Source organism: Lissotriton helveticus (assembly GCF_964261635.1).
Source record: "Lissotriton helveticus chromosome 1_1 unlocalized genomic scaffold, aLisHel1.1 SUPER_1_unloc_5, whole genome shotgun sequence".
NCBI classification, from domain to species: domain Eukaryota; kingdom Metazoa; phylum Chordata; class Amphibia; order Caudata; family Salamandridae; genus Lissotriton; species Lissotriton helveticus.
In genome coordinates, this window is record NW_027611692.1 from 2,155,755 (window position 1) to 2,173,807 (window position 18,053).

At 46.2% G+C, this 18,053-nt stretch overlaps 1 protein-coding gene across 1 annotated transcript in view; it reads right to left on the reverse strand.

Annotated features, from left to right (window-relative positions):
* Positions 1 to 18,053, reverse strand: part of LOC144806139 (uncharacterized) — a 355,769-nt gene that overhangs the window by 140,079 nt on the left and 197,637 nt on the right. Inside the window, 1 exon segment of the mRNA XM_078672571.1 lies at positions 4,150 to 4,178. Coding sequence (XP_078528697.1) covers positions 4,150 to 4,178 — 29 coding nt within the window.

Consider the following 18,053-nt stretch of genomic DNA (forward strand, 5'->3'; position numbering starts at 1 on the left):
AGGTTTTCTTTTTCGTTTTTTAGAAGGGGGCTGTGTGGCCCGCCTTCTCTTAACATTTTTTGGGCCCTGGAGAACTCATCTCCCAGGGCCTGAGCATTTAAAAAAAATAGGAAGGGGGCCGTGTGGCCCCGCTTCCTTGGGCCACTATTGGCCCCGGGGACCCCATCCCCCGGGGCCTGGCCTTGTTTTATTTATTTTTTTGCAGGGAGGGGGTCCCCTGGGTCACTTGTGACCCCGGGGACCCAATACCTCAGGACCTGGCCTCGTGTAAAAAAAAGAATTGCCGGGAGGGGACAGCGTGGCCTCACTCCCCTGGGCCACCTCTAGCCCCGGGGACCACATCCCCCAGGGCTGCCCTTCCATTAAAAAAAAATCTAAACTAAAGGAGAGGGGGCTTTGTGCCCCCCCTCCCATGCCATTTCTGGCCTCAGGGACCCCATCCCCAGGGGCTGACCCTTAATTTGGAGGGAGCCCCAATGCCCCCACGGTCCCTGCTGGCTCCTCGCCTCCTGTGGGAGCCATAATTGCTTTTGGGCAAGGGGAGCTGCTAACATGCAGCTCCCTTTGCCCAAAAGCAATTCTGCTTTGCTTCTTGGAAGCGAGAGCAGGTTTCCTGCTCTCGCTTCCAAGAAGCAAAGCAGAGTTTGCTATGGCATAGCGGGAGACATTGCAGCTGGCTCTAGGGGGTGATAGTGCCCAGGCCATCAAGGGCTCTAGAATGGGGGCTGCGCGGCCCCCCCTCCCAACAAGTACAAAGCCCCTTGGAGGTGGTGGTCCCCGGGGCCCAGGGTGTCATGAATTCATCCTCCTGTACTCCGGTTTGTTCCTTCCTTGATGCTGCTATTACCCAACTCCCTCTGAACTCCACCAGAGAGGCAAGGATAGGATTCACTTGCTGCCCTGATCAAACCCCGGGGGAGGGGGGAATAGGGACGAGAGAAAAGAGAAGACACACTAGATTCTTATAGACCGACTTGACAATTCAGTCGTGTAGAATGTCTCTCGAGAAAGGCAAAGTGTTACTGGGCTTCAGTTTTCACCTCGTGTATAATCTGATAAATGTACCCGATTAATCTGAACATCCTAAATCACTTTTTTAGGTCAAACATCTGCTTTGGAAATATTAATTGGGTATACCTGAATTACCCTTGACCATTTCTCAAAAGGATTCTTGAAACTAAAAGAAAGAATAAACAAAAAAAACACTACAGGTGCACTAATAATCTGTGATTGCTCAAATTATCACAAGAGTTACTGATTTCCTTTACAATATTTGCTCCGTAATTTCACATTAAATATATATAAATAATAACAACAATCAAGCTCTCTGTTCCCTTTCAGTCTTCTAATCAGACTCAAGGTATTTACACAAATGTCTGTTTTACTTTAACAGTCTTCACTTACTCAATGTCCTTAAAGTCCTTGGATTGTTTCAGGAAGAGTTTCAAAACGTTCTCTTGATATATAGAAGGTCAAGAGGTCTGCCACAGTTTTCATAAAGTTTAAATTCTTACTGGTATGTGTTCAAGCATGCTAACGCTTTACCATTCAGAGCGAGGTGTTGCTTGGCATCCCTTTGTTGATTCTCTTTTCTTTTCTCTTTTGCAGGAAATCGGAAACAGTGCCGGGAGAGGATCTGGAGCCGGAAATTCAGAAACAGGAAGGAATGTCTGAAATGTGCTCCGGGGAGCAAGAACACACCCGAAGACACTGAGTGAAGACAGGAAAGGAAGCAGGGTGGAGCGCTAAAGAGCTTCGGATGATCTGCCACCAAGGTCCGGAGTCAGGTGAGTGTTTAGGCACGAAGCGAAGCATCGGGAACCAAGTGGGTGGGGTTTAACTTGCTTTGGGTCTCAGGTTTTCTCACGTGTGCATGTGAAGGTGATTTGGGCCTTAGATCTTTCCCAAGTAATTCACGTGTACATGCCAAGAACGTTTACACATGCAGGAAATGCCTCCTGCCCCCCCAAAGGTCTTCGTATGTGACAGGGTTTTTCCGGATGCAAGGCATGGAAAGATCTGACCAATCTTGTAGTATGTACATGTGTTCCTGTTTCCAGGATCTTTCTGGCGCATCATAACCCTTCCAGTTAATTAAATACTGTAATCGACCATGTTTACGTTTTGCATCTATAATACGATTTTCTTCATATGGACTGATGTAATGACTGATATTTTCCTACTTTTCTGGTGTTTCAGCTAGTTAGCTATAAAGTAATTACTCATCACAGTCCCTTCCCAGAATGCCTAACAACAAAACACCACATTCAGACTACCTATCTGAGAAAGGAGTAACATAAATAACTAAAGATACTATAGATCAAAGCTCAGAGGGTATGTATAGCAACGTCCTCCGACGAATCAGAATCAAATATCAAATCAGGTCAGCAACGTCTTCCGACGATCAACGCGCACTTACACGAGCAACGCACCCTGGTGTGAATCGATATCAAATCAGCAACGTCTTCCGACGAATCAATATCAAATCAGCAACGTCCTCCGACGAATCAATATCAATTCAGCAACGTCCTCCGACGAATCAATATCAATTCAGCAACGTCTTCCGACGTTCAACGCGCACTTATGCGAGCAACGCACCCTGGTGCGAATCAGCAACACCTTCCGGTGAAAATCAGTACATACCTCTTACGCTATGTTGGGTTGGTCTACCAGCAATTTAGGTATTCCTGCTTAGGAGCCGATTTCCCTTCCGTATCTACAAGTACTCATTAGAGGGGAACTAGCACATCCCTCTGTAAGCACTTGGTAAAAAAGGGGCCCGACCTTCCTCCACAGAGAATAAGGACAAATTATATATTCTCCCATGTAGTCATCCCTAATCATGAGCAGCACACCTTCCCATCATCAGTTACCTGTAAGAAGGGAATCACCCCTCCTTCTATACTACAGCACCTGGTTAAGAAGAACCCACACTCTCTCTTAGTGACAACAAACAAATGGAATTAATGCAAATTGGGGTCTTTTATTACACAATGATGAAAGGACATAGAAAGAAATGACTTATTAATATACATACACACATATAGAACCTGAAAATAAAGGAATAATTAGATACAATTAGTCATAAATGGAACACCTCACCATATTATTAGACATCTGCAATCTGAAGACAGGTCCGTCTCTCTTTCCCTCTTCGGTTGGGTCAGGACTCTCTGTTCCACAAACACGACTGCACGTCTGCACCGTGATGCTTCACCAGACCGCCAAAACCACCAGACAATCCTCTCACCCTCACTTGGACCCGCTTTCACTAATATAGAATGTAGCTCTCTCTCGAAGCTTCTAGAAGAACCCGCCTACCGTTCTCATGAGATTCCTGTACCTTTCCGTACCTGGCACACAACAGCAGCTGGCCAAGCTTTTGTTATGGCTCCAGCGCGAAGAGAGTACATTTCTCCGACAAGAACCGGTGCTTGCTGGTTCACTACTAGCGAACAACACCTTGAAACTAAAACATTGCCTTTCACCTAAAGAGGCTTAGCAGGATGGTGTCAGAAAAGAACATAGCATCGCTCGAGCATAGGCCTTTAGGCCCGAAAAAGAGCAAAAAGCAGCATATAAGGGGACATAAAGCTGTCAAAGTCTATAGGCAAGCCCTACCAAGTAGGTGAAATAAAGGTCGGGAATGGACAAAACACCATACATGTTCGATTGACAGCAGCATATATTGAGATGGTGGTGGGCAACGGTCATAACCGAGCCAAAAAAGCACCAATACCTCAGTCACTACACCGGATCATGTGGTTTGAGCAAAGATACACGAAAAACTGGGTGATTGGCATATTCCGAGGGCAAAGTTAATCTCATTGAAACTGGATTCAAAATGTTATTTATGGGAAAGGGGCCAATGAACCTAGGTTTTAGTTTCTTGGGGCCTTCAATCTGGATATTTCTGGTTGATAACCAGACGAGATCCCCTACTTTATAGGGTGATGCTGGTGTTTTGTGTTTATCGACTGATAATTTGACCTTTTTGTTTATTGTTGGCTAAACTACGCTTGGCTTGTTCTTGAAATTCCCGCAATTCTGTTAATCTTTTGGTCACAGCAGGCATAAATCTGGAAGGATGGCAGGAATAGATCGTGGATGTAAGCCAGTTATAAAAAAGAAAGGGGAACAGCCTAAAGCTGCATGATAGCTATTGTTGTATGAAAACTCTGCCAATGGTAGGACCTCATCCCAATGAGCCGATATAATGGAGGTTAGGCACCGTAGACTTTGTTCAAGGTTATTGATGAACTTTTTCTGTCTGGCCGTCAGTCTGTGGGTGAAAAGCGGAGGATAATGCTATTTCAATTCCTAAATGTGTGCACAACTGACTCCAGAGTTTTGAAACAAATTGAGGGCCCCTGTCGGAAATTATTTTACTGGGAAGGCCATGTAGTTTTCCAATATGGTTTCAGAACACTTCACTAAATTCTGTAGCTGTTGGTAGTTTTTGTAAGGGAATAAAGTGCCCCCTTTTAGACAAAAGATCCACAACTACTGAAATTGCAGTGAAGTTGTGGGATTTAGGCAAATCTGTGATGAAGTCCGAACTGATAGTATGCCAGGGAAGCAGAGGTATGGGCAATGGTTGTAGAAGACCTTTAGGGGATGAATGGGAGGACTTTTGTCGTGCGCACACTGGGCAGGCTTTTATATATTTTTGGACGTCCTTGGTGTTTATTCCCTGTGTGTTAGCTTCTTTATTTGTCTGAATGCAGAGAACTGTTGTCTGAAGGCCAGTATTAAGGGCTACATAAAATAACTGGACCCTGCTGTAGCGCCTGGAAGCACCTAGATATGGGTGTGTAGGTGTGACCAGAATCACCTAACCCTCTGAAACTTTGTCTCTTTTAAATACCCAAGAAATTATTGGCATACCTTCCTGTACCATGTAGAAGCGATACAAAGCTTACCTTCGAGGGCCCCTTGGAATGACTGAAGGCATGAGTGACATAAGTGTACATTGAATGTGTGAATGAGTGTGCCTTACGGCTGAAAAGAACTGACTATAGTATCAAGCCTCTTGGGAGGACTTTCGATTTGCTTTTATCACAGTTTATCCCTTAAGCCTTATCGCCTGCTTCTGAGGGCATTAACAAACAAGATTAACGCCCTGCAAAGGATGTTAACTGCTGTTAAGTGAAAGAGCCAAAGGCGAGGGAATGCAACGAGGGGACAGACAATTAACAACTGTTAATGCCAGACGGCATGTTAAAAACAAGTTTATATCCTTTCTCCCTCATCATACCACACCCAGATAGGCACACTCTTACTTTCCGGTCGATGTCCATACTTCTCACTCTCACAGGGCCTATAATGCAGACAAATGACAGTATTAGTGGCAGCATTCTAAGCATGCTGATTGGTTGAGCCGATCTCTTCACAGTGATGGCTGAAGAGCACGTGCTGATTGGTTGAGCCGATCTCTTCACAGTGATGACTGAAGAGCACGTGCTGATTGGTTGAGCCGATCTCTTCACAGTGATGACTGAAGAGCACGTGCTGATTGGTTGAGCCGATCTATTCACAGTGATGACTGAAGAGCACGTGCTGATTGGTTGAGCCGATCTCTTCCCAGTGATGGTGATTGCTGAAGAGTGCGTGCACTGTGATCATGCTTCTAAGTGCAGGAGAATCGGGGATAAGTTATCAAGTGAAGTACAGGTGTTATTTCAGCTACGTTTTCATTATACAAAATGAAAATATAATTATGTAAAAAGAAGTTTTTCAGTAGGCTAGTTTTAGGGACCTCAAAGTTCTTTATTCTTCCCCAGAATCAGGACCTTAGTTTTCTCTCCACTGAGTTTGAGAAAATTGGCCTGCATCCAGTATGCAATTTTACTCAACTCCATCTGGAGAGCAGATGTCTCAGACACCCTCTCCATAGAGAGAGAGAAGACTATCTGGGTGTCGTCAGCATAGGAGAACAGGGTCAGCCCGCCTCCTCTGCAATGTCAGCCAGAGGTCTGACACTCATGTTAAATAACAAAGGGCTAAGAATGGAGCCATAGGGTTCCCCGCAGGGAGAGAAATGAGTAACAGAACTGGCCGTTGGGGCGAAGACCTGGAACGTTCAGACGGTGAGAAAAGAGATAAGCCAGTTGAGTGCCGGCCTGGTAACACCCAAAGATCGTAAGGCTTTCACTAACACGGTGTCAGACACCGTGCCGAAAGCTGCTCTCAAATCAAGTAATATGAGGGCCATCGTGTCTCCAGAATCTAAACGATGTTGCAGCCTTTCCCTAACTCCAAGAAGGGTAGTTTCAGTTGAAAAGCTGTCTCTAAAGCCCGACTGAGATGAGTGTACAAAATGTTGTGACTCGACAAACTGAGATAGCTGTGAATTAATGTGTCTTTCTGGGATTTTCAAGAAGGCCAGGAGCAATGAAATAAAAAACAAAGACACACAATTGATGGATGGAATGCAGAACAAATCAAAACGTTCACCCCCAGTCAAGAGATCTGGGTTAAATCCATCATTCATTTGCTCACCATGCCACCCCAGTTTAGACCTGGCCATATGCAAATCAGTCTTGACCCTGTGCCTCATGGGAACAGTCCAGTCTGAACTGCCAAGCCAGGTCCTCCCTGGACTGGAAACAAGCATCCTAGGACCGGTTTTGGACTTTCAACCCCCATCAGCCAGGATAGCTTGATTCCACTGCCACATTGAGCCTGGGACCCATGTCTAGGCATAGGCATACTACCAGCGCACTTAGGGCGAGAAAGCAAAAGACACACAATTGATGGACGGAATGCAGAACAAATCAAAACATTCACCCCCAGTCAAGAGTTCTGGGTTAAATCCATCATTCTTTTGCTCACCATGCCACCCCAGTTTAGACCTGGCCATATGCAAATCAGTCTTGACCCTGTGCCTCATGGGAGGCCAAGTCATGTCCTCCCTGGACCAGAAACAAGCATCCTAGGACCGGTTTTGGGCTTTCAACCCCCATCAGCCAGGATAGCTTGATTCCAGTGGCACAGTGAGCCTGGAACCGCTTCTGGGCATACCCGGCGCACTTAGGGCGAGAAAGCAAAAGACACACAGTTGATGGACGGAATTCAGAACGGGACTGTTCCCATTGTGTGCAGGGTCAAGACTGATTTGCATATGGCTGGATCTAAACTGGAATGGGATGGTGAGCAAAAAAAACCGATGGATTTAGGCACAGATCGCTGTACTGGGGTGAATGTAAGACATTGTTATGCATTCTGTCCATCAATTGTTCTTTTTGCATTTGTCACCCCAAGTGGGACGGGTATGCCCAAACATTGGTCCCTTGCTCTCCATGCCACTGGAGTCAAGCAATCCTGGCTGATGGATGCTTGTTTCCAGTACAGGGAGGACCGGCCTGGCAGTTCGGGCTGGACTGTTCCCATTGGTTGCAGGGTCAGACAAATTTACATATGGCTGGGTCCAAACTGGAATGGCATGGTGAACAAAAAAACTATGGATTTAGGCCCAGATCGCTGTACTGGGGTGAATGTATGACATTGTTGTGCATTCTGTCCATCAATTGTTCTTTTTGCATTTGTCACCCCGAGTGTGACAGGTATACCGAGGCGTTGGTCCCGTGCTCTCCATGCCACTGGAGTCAAGCTATCCTGGCTGATGGGGGCTGAAAGCTGGTCACCGGTCCTAGGATGCTTGTTTCCATTCCAGGGAAGACCTGTCCTGGCAGTTCGGGCTCGACTTTTCCCATTGGGTGCAGGTTCAAGACTGATTTCCATACGGCTGGGTCCAAACTGGAATGGGATAGTGAGGAATGAAACGATGGATTTAAGGCCAGATCGCTGTACTGGGGTGAATATATGACATTGTTCTGCATTCTGTCCATCCATTGTTCTTTTTGCAGAGAGCAATGAAAGAGGCCGGTAGTTAGCCTTCTTCAGAGGAGGAAGCACCATTCCGGGTTTCCACTCAGGTGGAACCATTGCCTCCTGTAAGGAGGCATTCAAGAGTTCCATGATTATTGTGAGTGAAAGCGACTGGTGCACCGAGATCGGAAGAGGGTCACAGGGTGAGCCAGATTTAATCCTGGCTATGAGTCGTATAAGGGAGTTCATATCTAATGGAGCCCCCATTTCCAGTTTATTCGTGGATTCAGCGATCCTGTTGTCACTGTGAGAGATAGTTCTGGCTGCTTGAGGGGATGTAGGTGCTTGCTGATGGGGGGTAACTGGTTTCATGCCCTTCATTTCAGAGTATATTTTCTCCACTTTATGGAGGAAGAATTTTTCCACGTCTTCACATTGTAAACCATTCAGGGAAGGGGGAGTAGATTGAGTTTCAGATCCAGAAAGTTCTTTGACCATTTTAAATAATGTCTTGGAACAATTCAGCGCACTAGAGATTGTCGAGGAGACATATTCAGCACGAGCTGACTTACAGAGAGTGTGGTATTCTCTTTTTTCCCTTTTATATGCAAGTTTGTTGTCAGGCGCATAGTTCCTCCTTCAGCATCCTTCCAAAGCTTTGCATTTGGCTTTCTCTGTTTTTAAATTCTCAGTGAACCAAGGGGCAGGGGGCTGTGGTTGTTCACCTTCTTAATAGAGGGTGGGAGACAGGTATCAATGGCATGTAAAAGCCACTTTTGGACGCCACCCGAAAGAGTGACATACATTTGTTTTGTGATAGGAGCATTGGAAGACAGAATCTTATTGAGAGCTTCAATGTCCAGTTTTCCCCAGTTCATAGTTGGTTTCCTGATGTTAGGTGCGGCTACAGGTGAGTTCACTGAGATCTCGAAACGCAAGCCGATCGCAAAGTGATCAGACCAACATAAGGGAAGAGCTGGTGGGCTTTGAATGTTGGATAAACTGGAGAAAATAGGGTGGCCGGCCACATGAATGGGACCGGAGTTGCAAAGTGCAATATTCAATGCTGCCAGATAAAAGTAGCGCTATTAGTACATGCAGAGTCATCCAAGCGTAAGTTAAGGTCGCCCAAGAAGTAGAAGTTGGTGGCATTTAAGAGAAAAGGGGTTATTAGGTCATGAAAGGATGAAGCCCATGGACCGGATGGCCCTGGTGGACGGTAAACTAGTATGCCTGAGAAGGTGAACTTAGGGGTCAGGGCAAGCTTAAATAAAGCTGCCTCACAGCTCGTAAATGGCAGGTCTTCAAATTTGCATATAGCCAGGTTCTGAGCTGGGATGGTGCAATGAGCTAAAAAACAGGTGATGGATTAAAACCTTGATCTCTTGACTTGGTAAGAGTATTCTGCATCATTCAGAAACTCTGTCCATCACCACCCCCTTTTTCTAAAATCGATTTTATCCACACTATGTGTGGGAGGGTATACTCAGACGTGAGTCCCTTGCTCATTGCACCATCAGGATTCAAGCAAGCCGGGCCGACGAAGGCTGTGATGCCAGAAACCGGTCCCCGGAAGCTTGTCTCCTTCCCAGTATAAGAATTGGCTTGGTAGTTTGGTTTGCCCTGTTCCCATCATGCACTGGGACAGGAACAGACTAATTTGCATATAGCCAGGTTCTGAGCTGGGATGGTGCAATGAGCTAAAAAACAGGTGATGGATTAAAACCATGATCTCTTGACTTGGTAAGAGTATTCTGCATCATTCAGAAACTCTGTCCATCACCACCCCCTTTTTCTAAAATAAATCGATTTTATCCACACTATGTGTGGGAGGGTATACTCAGACGTGAGTCCCTTGCTCATTGCACCATCAGGATTCAAGCAAGCCGGGCCGACGAAGGCTGTGATGCCAGAAACCGGTCCCCGGAAGCTTGTCTCCTTCCCAGTATAAGAATTGGCTTGGTAGTTTGGTTTGCCCTGTTCCCATCATGCACTGGGACAGAAACAGACTAATTTGCATATAGCCAGGTTCTGAGCTGGGATGGTGCAATGAGCTAAAAAACAGGTGATGGATTAAAACCATGATCTCTTGACTTGGTAAGAGTATTCTGCATCATTCAGAAACTCTGTCCATCACCACCCCCTTTTTCTAAAATCGATTTTTTCCACACTATGTGTGGGAGGGTATACTCAGATGTGAGTCCCTTGCTCATTGCACCATCAGGATTCAAGCAAGCCGGGCCGACGAAGGCTGTGATGCCAGAAACCGGTCCCCGGAAGCTTGTCTCCTTCCCAGTATAAGAATTGGCTTGGTAGTTTGGTTTGCCCTGTTCCCATCATGCACTGGGACAGGAACAGACTAATTTGCATATAGCCATGTTCTGAGCTGGGATGGTGCAATGAGCTAAAAAACAGGTGATGGATTAAAACCATGATCTCTTGACTTGGTAAGAGTATTCTGCATCATTCAGAAACTCTGTTCATCACCACCCCCTTTTTCTAAAATCGATTTTATCCACACTATGTGTGGGAGGGTATACTCAGACGTGAGTCCCTTGCTCATTGCACCATCAGGATTCAAGCAAGCCGGGCCGACGAAGGCTGTGATGCCAGAAACCGGTCCCCGGAAGCTTGTCTCCTTCCCAGTATAAGAATTGGCTTGGTAGTTTGATTTGCCTGGTTCCCATCATGCACTGGGACAGGAACAGACTAATTTGCATATAGCCAGGTTCTGAGCTGGGATGGTGCAATGAGCTAAAAAACAGGTGATGGATTAAAACCATGATCTCTTGACTTGGTAAGAGTATTCAGCATCATTCACAAACTCTGTCCATCACCACCCCCTTTTTCTAAAATCGATTTTATCCACACTATGTGTGGGAGGGTATACTCAGACGTGAGTCCCTTGCTCATTGCACCATCAGGATTCAAGCAAGCCGGGCCGACGAAGGCTGTGATGCCAGAAACCGGTCCCCGGAAGCTTGTCTCCTTCCCAGTATAAGAATTGGCTTGGTAGTTTGGTTTGCCCTGTTCCCATCATGCACTGGGACAGGAACAGACTAATTTGCATATAGCCAGGTTCTGAGCTGGGATGGTGCAATGAGCTAAAAAACAGGTGATGGATTAAAACCATGATCTCTTGACTTGGTAAGAGTCTTCTGCATCATTCAGAAACTCTGTCCATCACCACCCCCTTTTTCTAAAATCGATTTTATCCACACTATGTGTGGGAGGATATACTCAGACGTGAGTCCCTTGCTCATTGCACCATCAGGATTCAAGCAAGCCGGGCCGACGAAGGCTGTGATGCCAGAAACCGGTCCCCGGAAGCTTGTCTCCTTCCCAGTATAAGAATTGGCTTGGTAGTTTGGTTTGCCCTGTTCCCATCATGCACTGGGACAGAAACAGACTAATTTGCATATAGCCAGGTTCTGAGCTGGGATGGTGCAATGAGCTAAAAAACAGGTGATGGATTAAAACCATGATCTCTTGACTTGGTAAGAGTATTCTGCATCATTCAGAAACTCTGTCCATCACCACCCCCTTTTTCTAAAATCTATTTTATCCACACTATGTGTGGGAGGGTATACTCAGATGTGAGTCCCTTGCTCATTGCACCATCAGGATTCAAGCAAGCCGGGCCGACGAAGGCTGTAATGCCAGAAACCGGTCCCCGGAAGCTTGTCTCCTTCCCAGTATAAGAATTGGCTTGGTAGTTTGGTTTGCCCTGTTCCCATCATGCACTGGGACAGGAACAGACTAATTTGCATATAGCCATGTTCTGAGCTGGGATGGTGCAATGAGCTAAAAAACAGATGATGGATTAAAACCATGATCTCTTGACTTGGTAAGAGTATTCTGCATCATTCAGAAACTCTGTCCATCACCACCCCCTTTTTCTAAAATCGATTTTATCCACACTATGTGTGGGAGGGTATACTCAGACGTTAGTCCCTTGCTCATTGCACCATCAGGATTCAAGCAAGCCGGGCCGACGAAGGCTGTGATGCCAGAAACCGGTCCCCGGAAGCTTGTCTCCTTCCCAGTGTAAGAATTGGCTTGGTAGTTTGGTTTGCCTGGTTCCCATCATGCACTGGGACAGGACCAGACTAATTTGCATATAGCCAGGTTCTGAGCTGGGATGGTGCAATGAGCTAAAAAACAGGTGATGGATTAAAACCATGATCTCTTGACTTGGTAGGAGTATTCTGCATCATTCAGAAACTCTGTCCATCACCACCCCCTTTTTCTAAAATCGATTTTATCCACACTATGTGTGGGAGGGTATACTCAGACGTGAGTCCCTTGCTCATTGCACCATCAGGATTCAAGCAAGCCGGGCCGACGAAGGCTGTGATGCCAGAAACCGGTCCCCGGAAGTTTGTCTCCTTCCCAGTATAAGAATTGGCTTGGTAGTTTGGTTTGCCCTGTTCCCATCATGCACTGGGACAGGAACAGACTAATTTGCATATAGCCAGGTTCTGAGCTGGGATGGTGCAATGAGCTAAAAAACAGGTGATGGATTAAAACCATGATCTCTTGACTTGGTAAGAGTATTCAGCATCATTCACAAACTCTGTCCATCACCATCCCCTTTTTCTAAAATCGATTTTATCCACACTATGTGTGGGAGGGTATACTCAGACGTGAGTCCCTTGCTCATTGCACCATCAGGATTCAAGCAAGCCGGGCCGGCGAAGGCTGTGATGCCAGAAACCGGTCCCCGGAAGCTTGTCTCCTTCCCAGTATAAGAATTGGCTTGGTAGTTTGGTTTGCCCTGTTCCCATCATGCACTGGGACAGGAACAGACTAATTTGCATAAAGCCAGGTTCTGAGCTGGGATGGTGCAATGAGCTAAAAAACAGGTGATGGATTAAAACCATGATCTCTTGACTTGGTAAGAGTATTCAGCATCATTCACAAACTCTGTCCATCACCACCCCCTTTTTCTAAAATCGATTTTATCCACACTATGTGTGGGAGGGTATACTCAGACGTGAGTCCCTTGCTCATTGCACCATCAGGATTCAAGCAAGCCGGGCCGACGAAGGCTGTGATGCCAGAAACCGGTCCCCGGAAGCTTGTCTCCTTCCCAGTATAAGAATTGGCTTGGTAGTTTGGTTTGCCCTGTTCCCATCATGCACTGGGACAGGAACAGACTAATTTGCATATAGCCAGGTTCTGAGCTGGGATGGTGCAATGAGCTAAAAAACAGGTGATGGATTAAAACCATGATCTCTTGACTTGGTAAGAGTCTTCTGCATCATTCAGAAACTCTGTCCATCACCACCCCCTTTTTCTAAAATCGATTTTATCCACACTATGTGTGGGAGGATATACTCAGACGTGAGTCCCTTGCTCATTGCACCATCAGGATTCAAGCAAGCCGGGCCGACGAAGGCTGTGATGCCAGAAACCGGTCCCCGGAAGCTTGTCTCCTTCCCAGTATAAGAATTGGCTTGGTAGTTTGGTTTGCCCTGTTCCCATCATGCACTGGGACAGAAACAGACTAATTTGCATATAGCCAGGTTCTGAGCTGGGATGGTGCAATGAGCTAAAAAACAGGTGATGGATTAAAACCATGATCTCTTGACTTGGTAAGAGTATTCTGCATCATTCAGAAACTCTGTCCATCACCACCCCCTTTTTCTAAAATCTATTTTATCCACACTATGTGTGGGAGGGTATACTCAGATGTGAGTCCCTTGCTCATTGCACCATCAGGATTCAAGCAAGCCGGGCCGACGAAGGCTGTAATGCCAGAAACCGGTCCCCGGAAGCTTGTCTCCTTCCCAGTATAAGAATTGGCTTGGTAGTTTGGTTTGCCCTGTTCCCATCATGCACTGGGACAGGAACAGACTAATTTGCATATAGCCATGTTCTGAGCTGGGATGGTGCAATGAGCTAAAAAACAGGTGATGGATTAAAACCATGATCTCTTGACTTGGTAAGAGTATTCTGCATCATTCAGAAACTCTGTCCATCACCACCCCCTTTTTCTAAAATCGATTTTATCCACACTATGTGTGGGAGGGTATACTCAGACGTTAGTCCCTTGCTCATTGCACCATCAGGATTCAAGCAAGCCGGGCCGACGAAGGCTGTGATGCCAGAAACCGGTCCCCGGAAGCTTGTCTCCTTCCCAGTATAAGAATTGGCTTGGTAGTTTGGTTTGCCTGGTTCCCATCATGCACTGGGACAGGACCAGACTAATTTGCATATAGCCAGGTTCTGAGCTGGGATGGTGCAATGAGCTAAAAAACAGGTGATGGATTAAAACCATGATCTCTTGACTTGGTAGGAGTATTCTGCATCATTCAGAAACTCTGTCCATCACCACCCCCTTTTTCTAAAATCGATTTTATCCACACTATGTGTGGGAGGGTATACTCAGACGTGAGTCCCTTGCTCATTGCACCATCAGGATTCAAGCAAGCCGGGCCGACGAAGGCTGTGATGCCAGAAACCGGTCCCCGGAAGCTTGTCTCCTTCCCAGTATAAGAATTGGCTTGGTAGTTTGGTTTGCCCTGTTCCCATCATGCACTGGGACAGGAACAGACTAATTTGCATATAGCCAGGTTCTGAGCTGGGATGGTGCAATGAGCTAAAAAACAGGTGATGGATTAAAACCATGATCTCTTGACTTGGTAAGAGTATTCAGCATCATTCACAAACTCTGTCCATCACCATCCCCTTTTTCTAAAATCGATTTTATCCACACTATGTGTGGGAGGGTATACTCAGACGTGAGTCCCTTGCTCATTGCACCATCAGGATTCAAGCAAGCCGGGCCGACGAAGGCTGTGATGCCAGAAACCGGTCCCCGGAAGCTTGTCTCCTTCCCAGTATAAGAATTGGCTTGGTAGTTTGGTTTGCCCTGTTCCCATCATGCACTGGGACAGGAACAGACTAATTTGCATATAGCCAGGTTCTGAGCTGGGATGGTGCAATGAGCTAAAAAACAGGTGATGGATTAAAACCATGATCTCTTGACTTGGTAAGAGTCTTCTGCATCATTCAGAAACTCTGTCCATCACCACCCCCTTTTTCTAAAATCGATTTTATCCACACTATGTGTGGGAGGATATACTCAGACGTGAGTCCCTTGCTCATTGCACCATCAGGATTCAAGCAAGCCGGGCCGACGAAGGCTGTGATGCCAGAAACCGGTCCCCGGAAGCTTGTCTCCTTCCCAGTATAAGAATTGGCTTGGTAGTTTGGTTTGCCTGGTTCCCATCATGCACTGGGACAGGACCAGACTAATTTGCATATAGCCAGGTTCTGAGCTGGGATGGTGCAATGAGCTAAAAAACAGGTGATGGATTAAAACCATGATCTCTTGACTTGGTAGGAGTATTCTGCATCATTCAGAAACTCTGTCCATCACCACCCCCTTTTTCTAAAATCGATTTTATCCACACTATGTGTGGGAGGGTATACTCAGACGTGAGTCCCTTGCTCATTGCACCATCAGGATTCAAGCAAGCCGGGCCGACGAAGGCTGTGATGCCAGAAACCGGTCCCCGGAAGCTTGTCTCCTTCCCAGTATAAGAATTGGCTTGGTAGTTTGGTTTGCCTGGTTCCCATCATGCACTGGGACAGGACCAGACTAATTTGCATATAGCCAGGTTCTGAGCTGGGATGGTGCAATGAGCTAAAAAACAGGTGATGGATTAAAACCATGATCTCTTGACTTGGTAGGAGTATTCTGCATCATTCAGAAACTCTGTCCATCACCACCCCCTTTTTCTAAAATCGATTTTATCCACACTATGTGTGGGAGGGTATACTCAGACGTGAGTCCCTTGCTCATTGCACCATCAGGATTCAAGCAAGCCGGGCCGACGAAGGCTGTGATGCCAGAAACCGGTCCCCGGAAGCTTGTCTCCTTCCCAGTATAAGAATTGGCTTGGTAGTTTGGTTTGCCCTGTTCCCATCATGCACTGGGACAGGAACAGACTAATTTGCATATAGCCAGGTTCTGAGCTGGGATGGTGCAATGAGCTAAAAAACAGGTGATGGATTAAAACCATGATCTCTTGACTTGGTAAGAGTATTCAGCATCATTCACAAACTCTGTCCATCACCATCCCCTTTTTCTAAAATCGATTTTATCCACACTATGTGTGGGAGGGTATACTCAGACGTGAGTCCCTTGCTCATTGCACCATCAGGATTCAAGCAAGCCGGGCCGACGAAGGCTGTGATGCCAGAAACCGGTCCCCGGAAGCTTGTCTCCTTCCCAGTATAAGAATTGGCTTGGTAGTTTGGTTTGCCCTGTTCCCATCATGCACTGGGACAGGAACAGACTAATTTGCATATAGCCAGGTTCTGAGCTGGGATGGTGCAATGAGCTAAAAAACAGGTAATGGATTAAAACCATGATCTCTTGACTTGGTAAGAGTATTCTGCATCATTCAGAAACTCTGTCCATCACCACCCCCTTTTTCTAAAATCGATTTTATCCACACTATGTGTGGGAGGGTATACTCAGACGTGAGTCCCTTGCTCATTGCACCATCAGGATTCAAGCAAGCCGGGCCGACGAAGGCTGTGATGCCACAAACCGGTCCCCGGAAGCTTGTCTCCTTCCCAGTATAAGAATTGGCTTGGTAGTTTGGTTTGCCCTGTTCCCATCATGCACTGGGACAGGAACAGACTAATTTGCATATAGCCAGGTTCTGAGCTGGGATGGTGCAATGAGCTAAAAAACAGGTGATTGATTAAAACCATGATCTCTTGACTTGGTAAGAGTATTCTGCATCATTCAGAAACTCTGTCCATCACCACCCCCTTTTTCTAAAATAGGTCTTCAAATTTGCACATCAAGGAATTTTTATAAATTATAGCAATGCCACCACCTGTCTTGGAGTTCCTGTCTTTCCTGACTATAGCATAGTTAAACAGTAAAGCTGCAGCTACATCAGGGCGGGAGCTCATGTGCAGCCATGTTTCAGTAGGAAACATTGCGTAAAATAAATAGTAACTTGTAAATCCAGTATTTGTAAAGCGCACAGCTACCCGGAGGCATCCCGGTGCTGGGGGCCATTGGGAAGATTAAGCGAGCTGCACGCGTCCGATCTGGGGCCATTGAGTAGGGATTAGGCAGGACGCCTGCAGCGACTAGAGCGCTTCCCGGAGGGAGAGTGTAGCCGAACAAAATGGCCACCCGGGCAGGAACAGCTCCTCAAAGTACAAGTGCAGGAAAAAAAGGAGTATAACACCCTCAGTAAAGCAGAAAAATAATGCAACAGCAAGCAACAAAACTATAAGCATCCCTAAACCTAGAAAGGTAGAAAATGGTTTTGGCAGCCACCAAACATGACTTCCCCGTCTCCCTCCAGGAATTGTGGTAACAAATCTATAGCCCTTTCGCTCAGTCACTCGTGCTTTCTCTCAGAGAAATATATAAGGAATACACAGCGGACCTTGCAGGCAAATGAAAATAGAGCATTAGTACTTCTTAATACTTTTAAAGACAAAAACTTGGCTGCTTCTGATTTTATTGTATATACCATCTTTGTTTTTTTTATAGACTGTGCTGTATCTTTTTGACATCCCGATCTGCAGCAAGACTTCCCCGATTGAGCAGAGTAAGTCTTTCAAGCCCCACATCCAGAGCTGTAGGGGCAAATTAGCAGACTAGTTGTTTGGAACCTGACTATTTTATTTAGCGACTTATGTGTAGTCATCACAAACATTTCTCCTGCTTGGGGATTATAATTATCGTGGAGAAGATTTTTTTAGATATGGAAGTAGCAAAACTATTATCAGACTTAAAGACTTGAGGACTGCAACAAAAGATTACGGACCCTACTCACTCGGCGGGTCATAATCTTGGACTTAATCTTCTCCACCTCTACTGCACTAACTTGTGAAGCACATGCCTTTGACGTGGACTGACCACTCATTACTCTTCACCACCTCTACTGCACTGACTTGTGAAGCCCATGCCTTTGACGTGGACTGACCACTCATTAATCTTCACCGCCTCTACTGCACTGACTTGTGAAGCCCATGCCTTGACGTGGACTGACCACTCATTAATCTTCACCACCTCTACTGCACTGACTTGTGAAGCCCATGCCTTTGACGTGGACTGACCACTCATTAATCTTCATCACCTCTACTGCACTGCCTTGTGAAGCCCATGCCTTTGACATGGGCTGACCACTCGTTAATCTTCACCACCTCTACTGGACTGACTTGTGAAGCCCATGCCT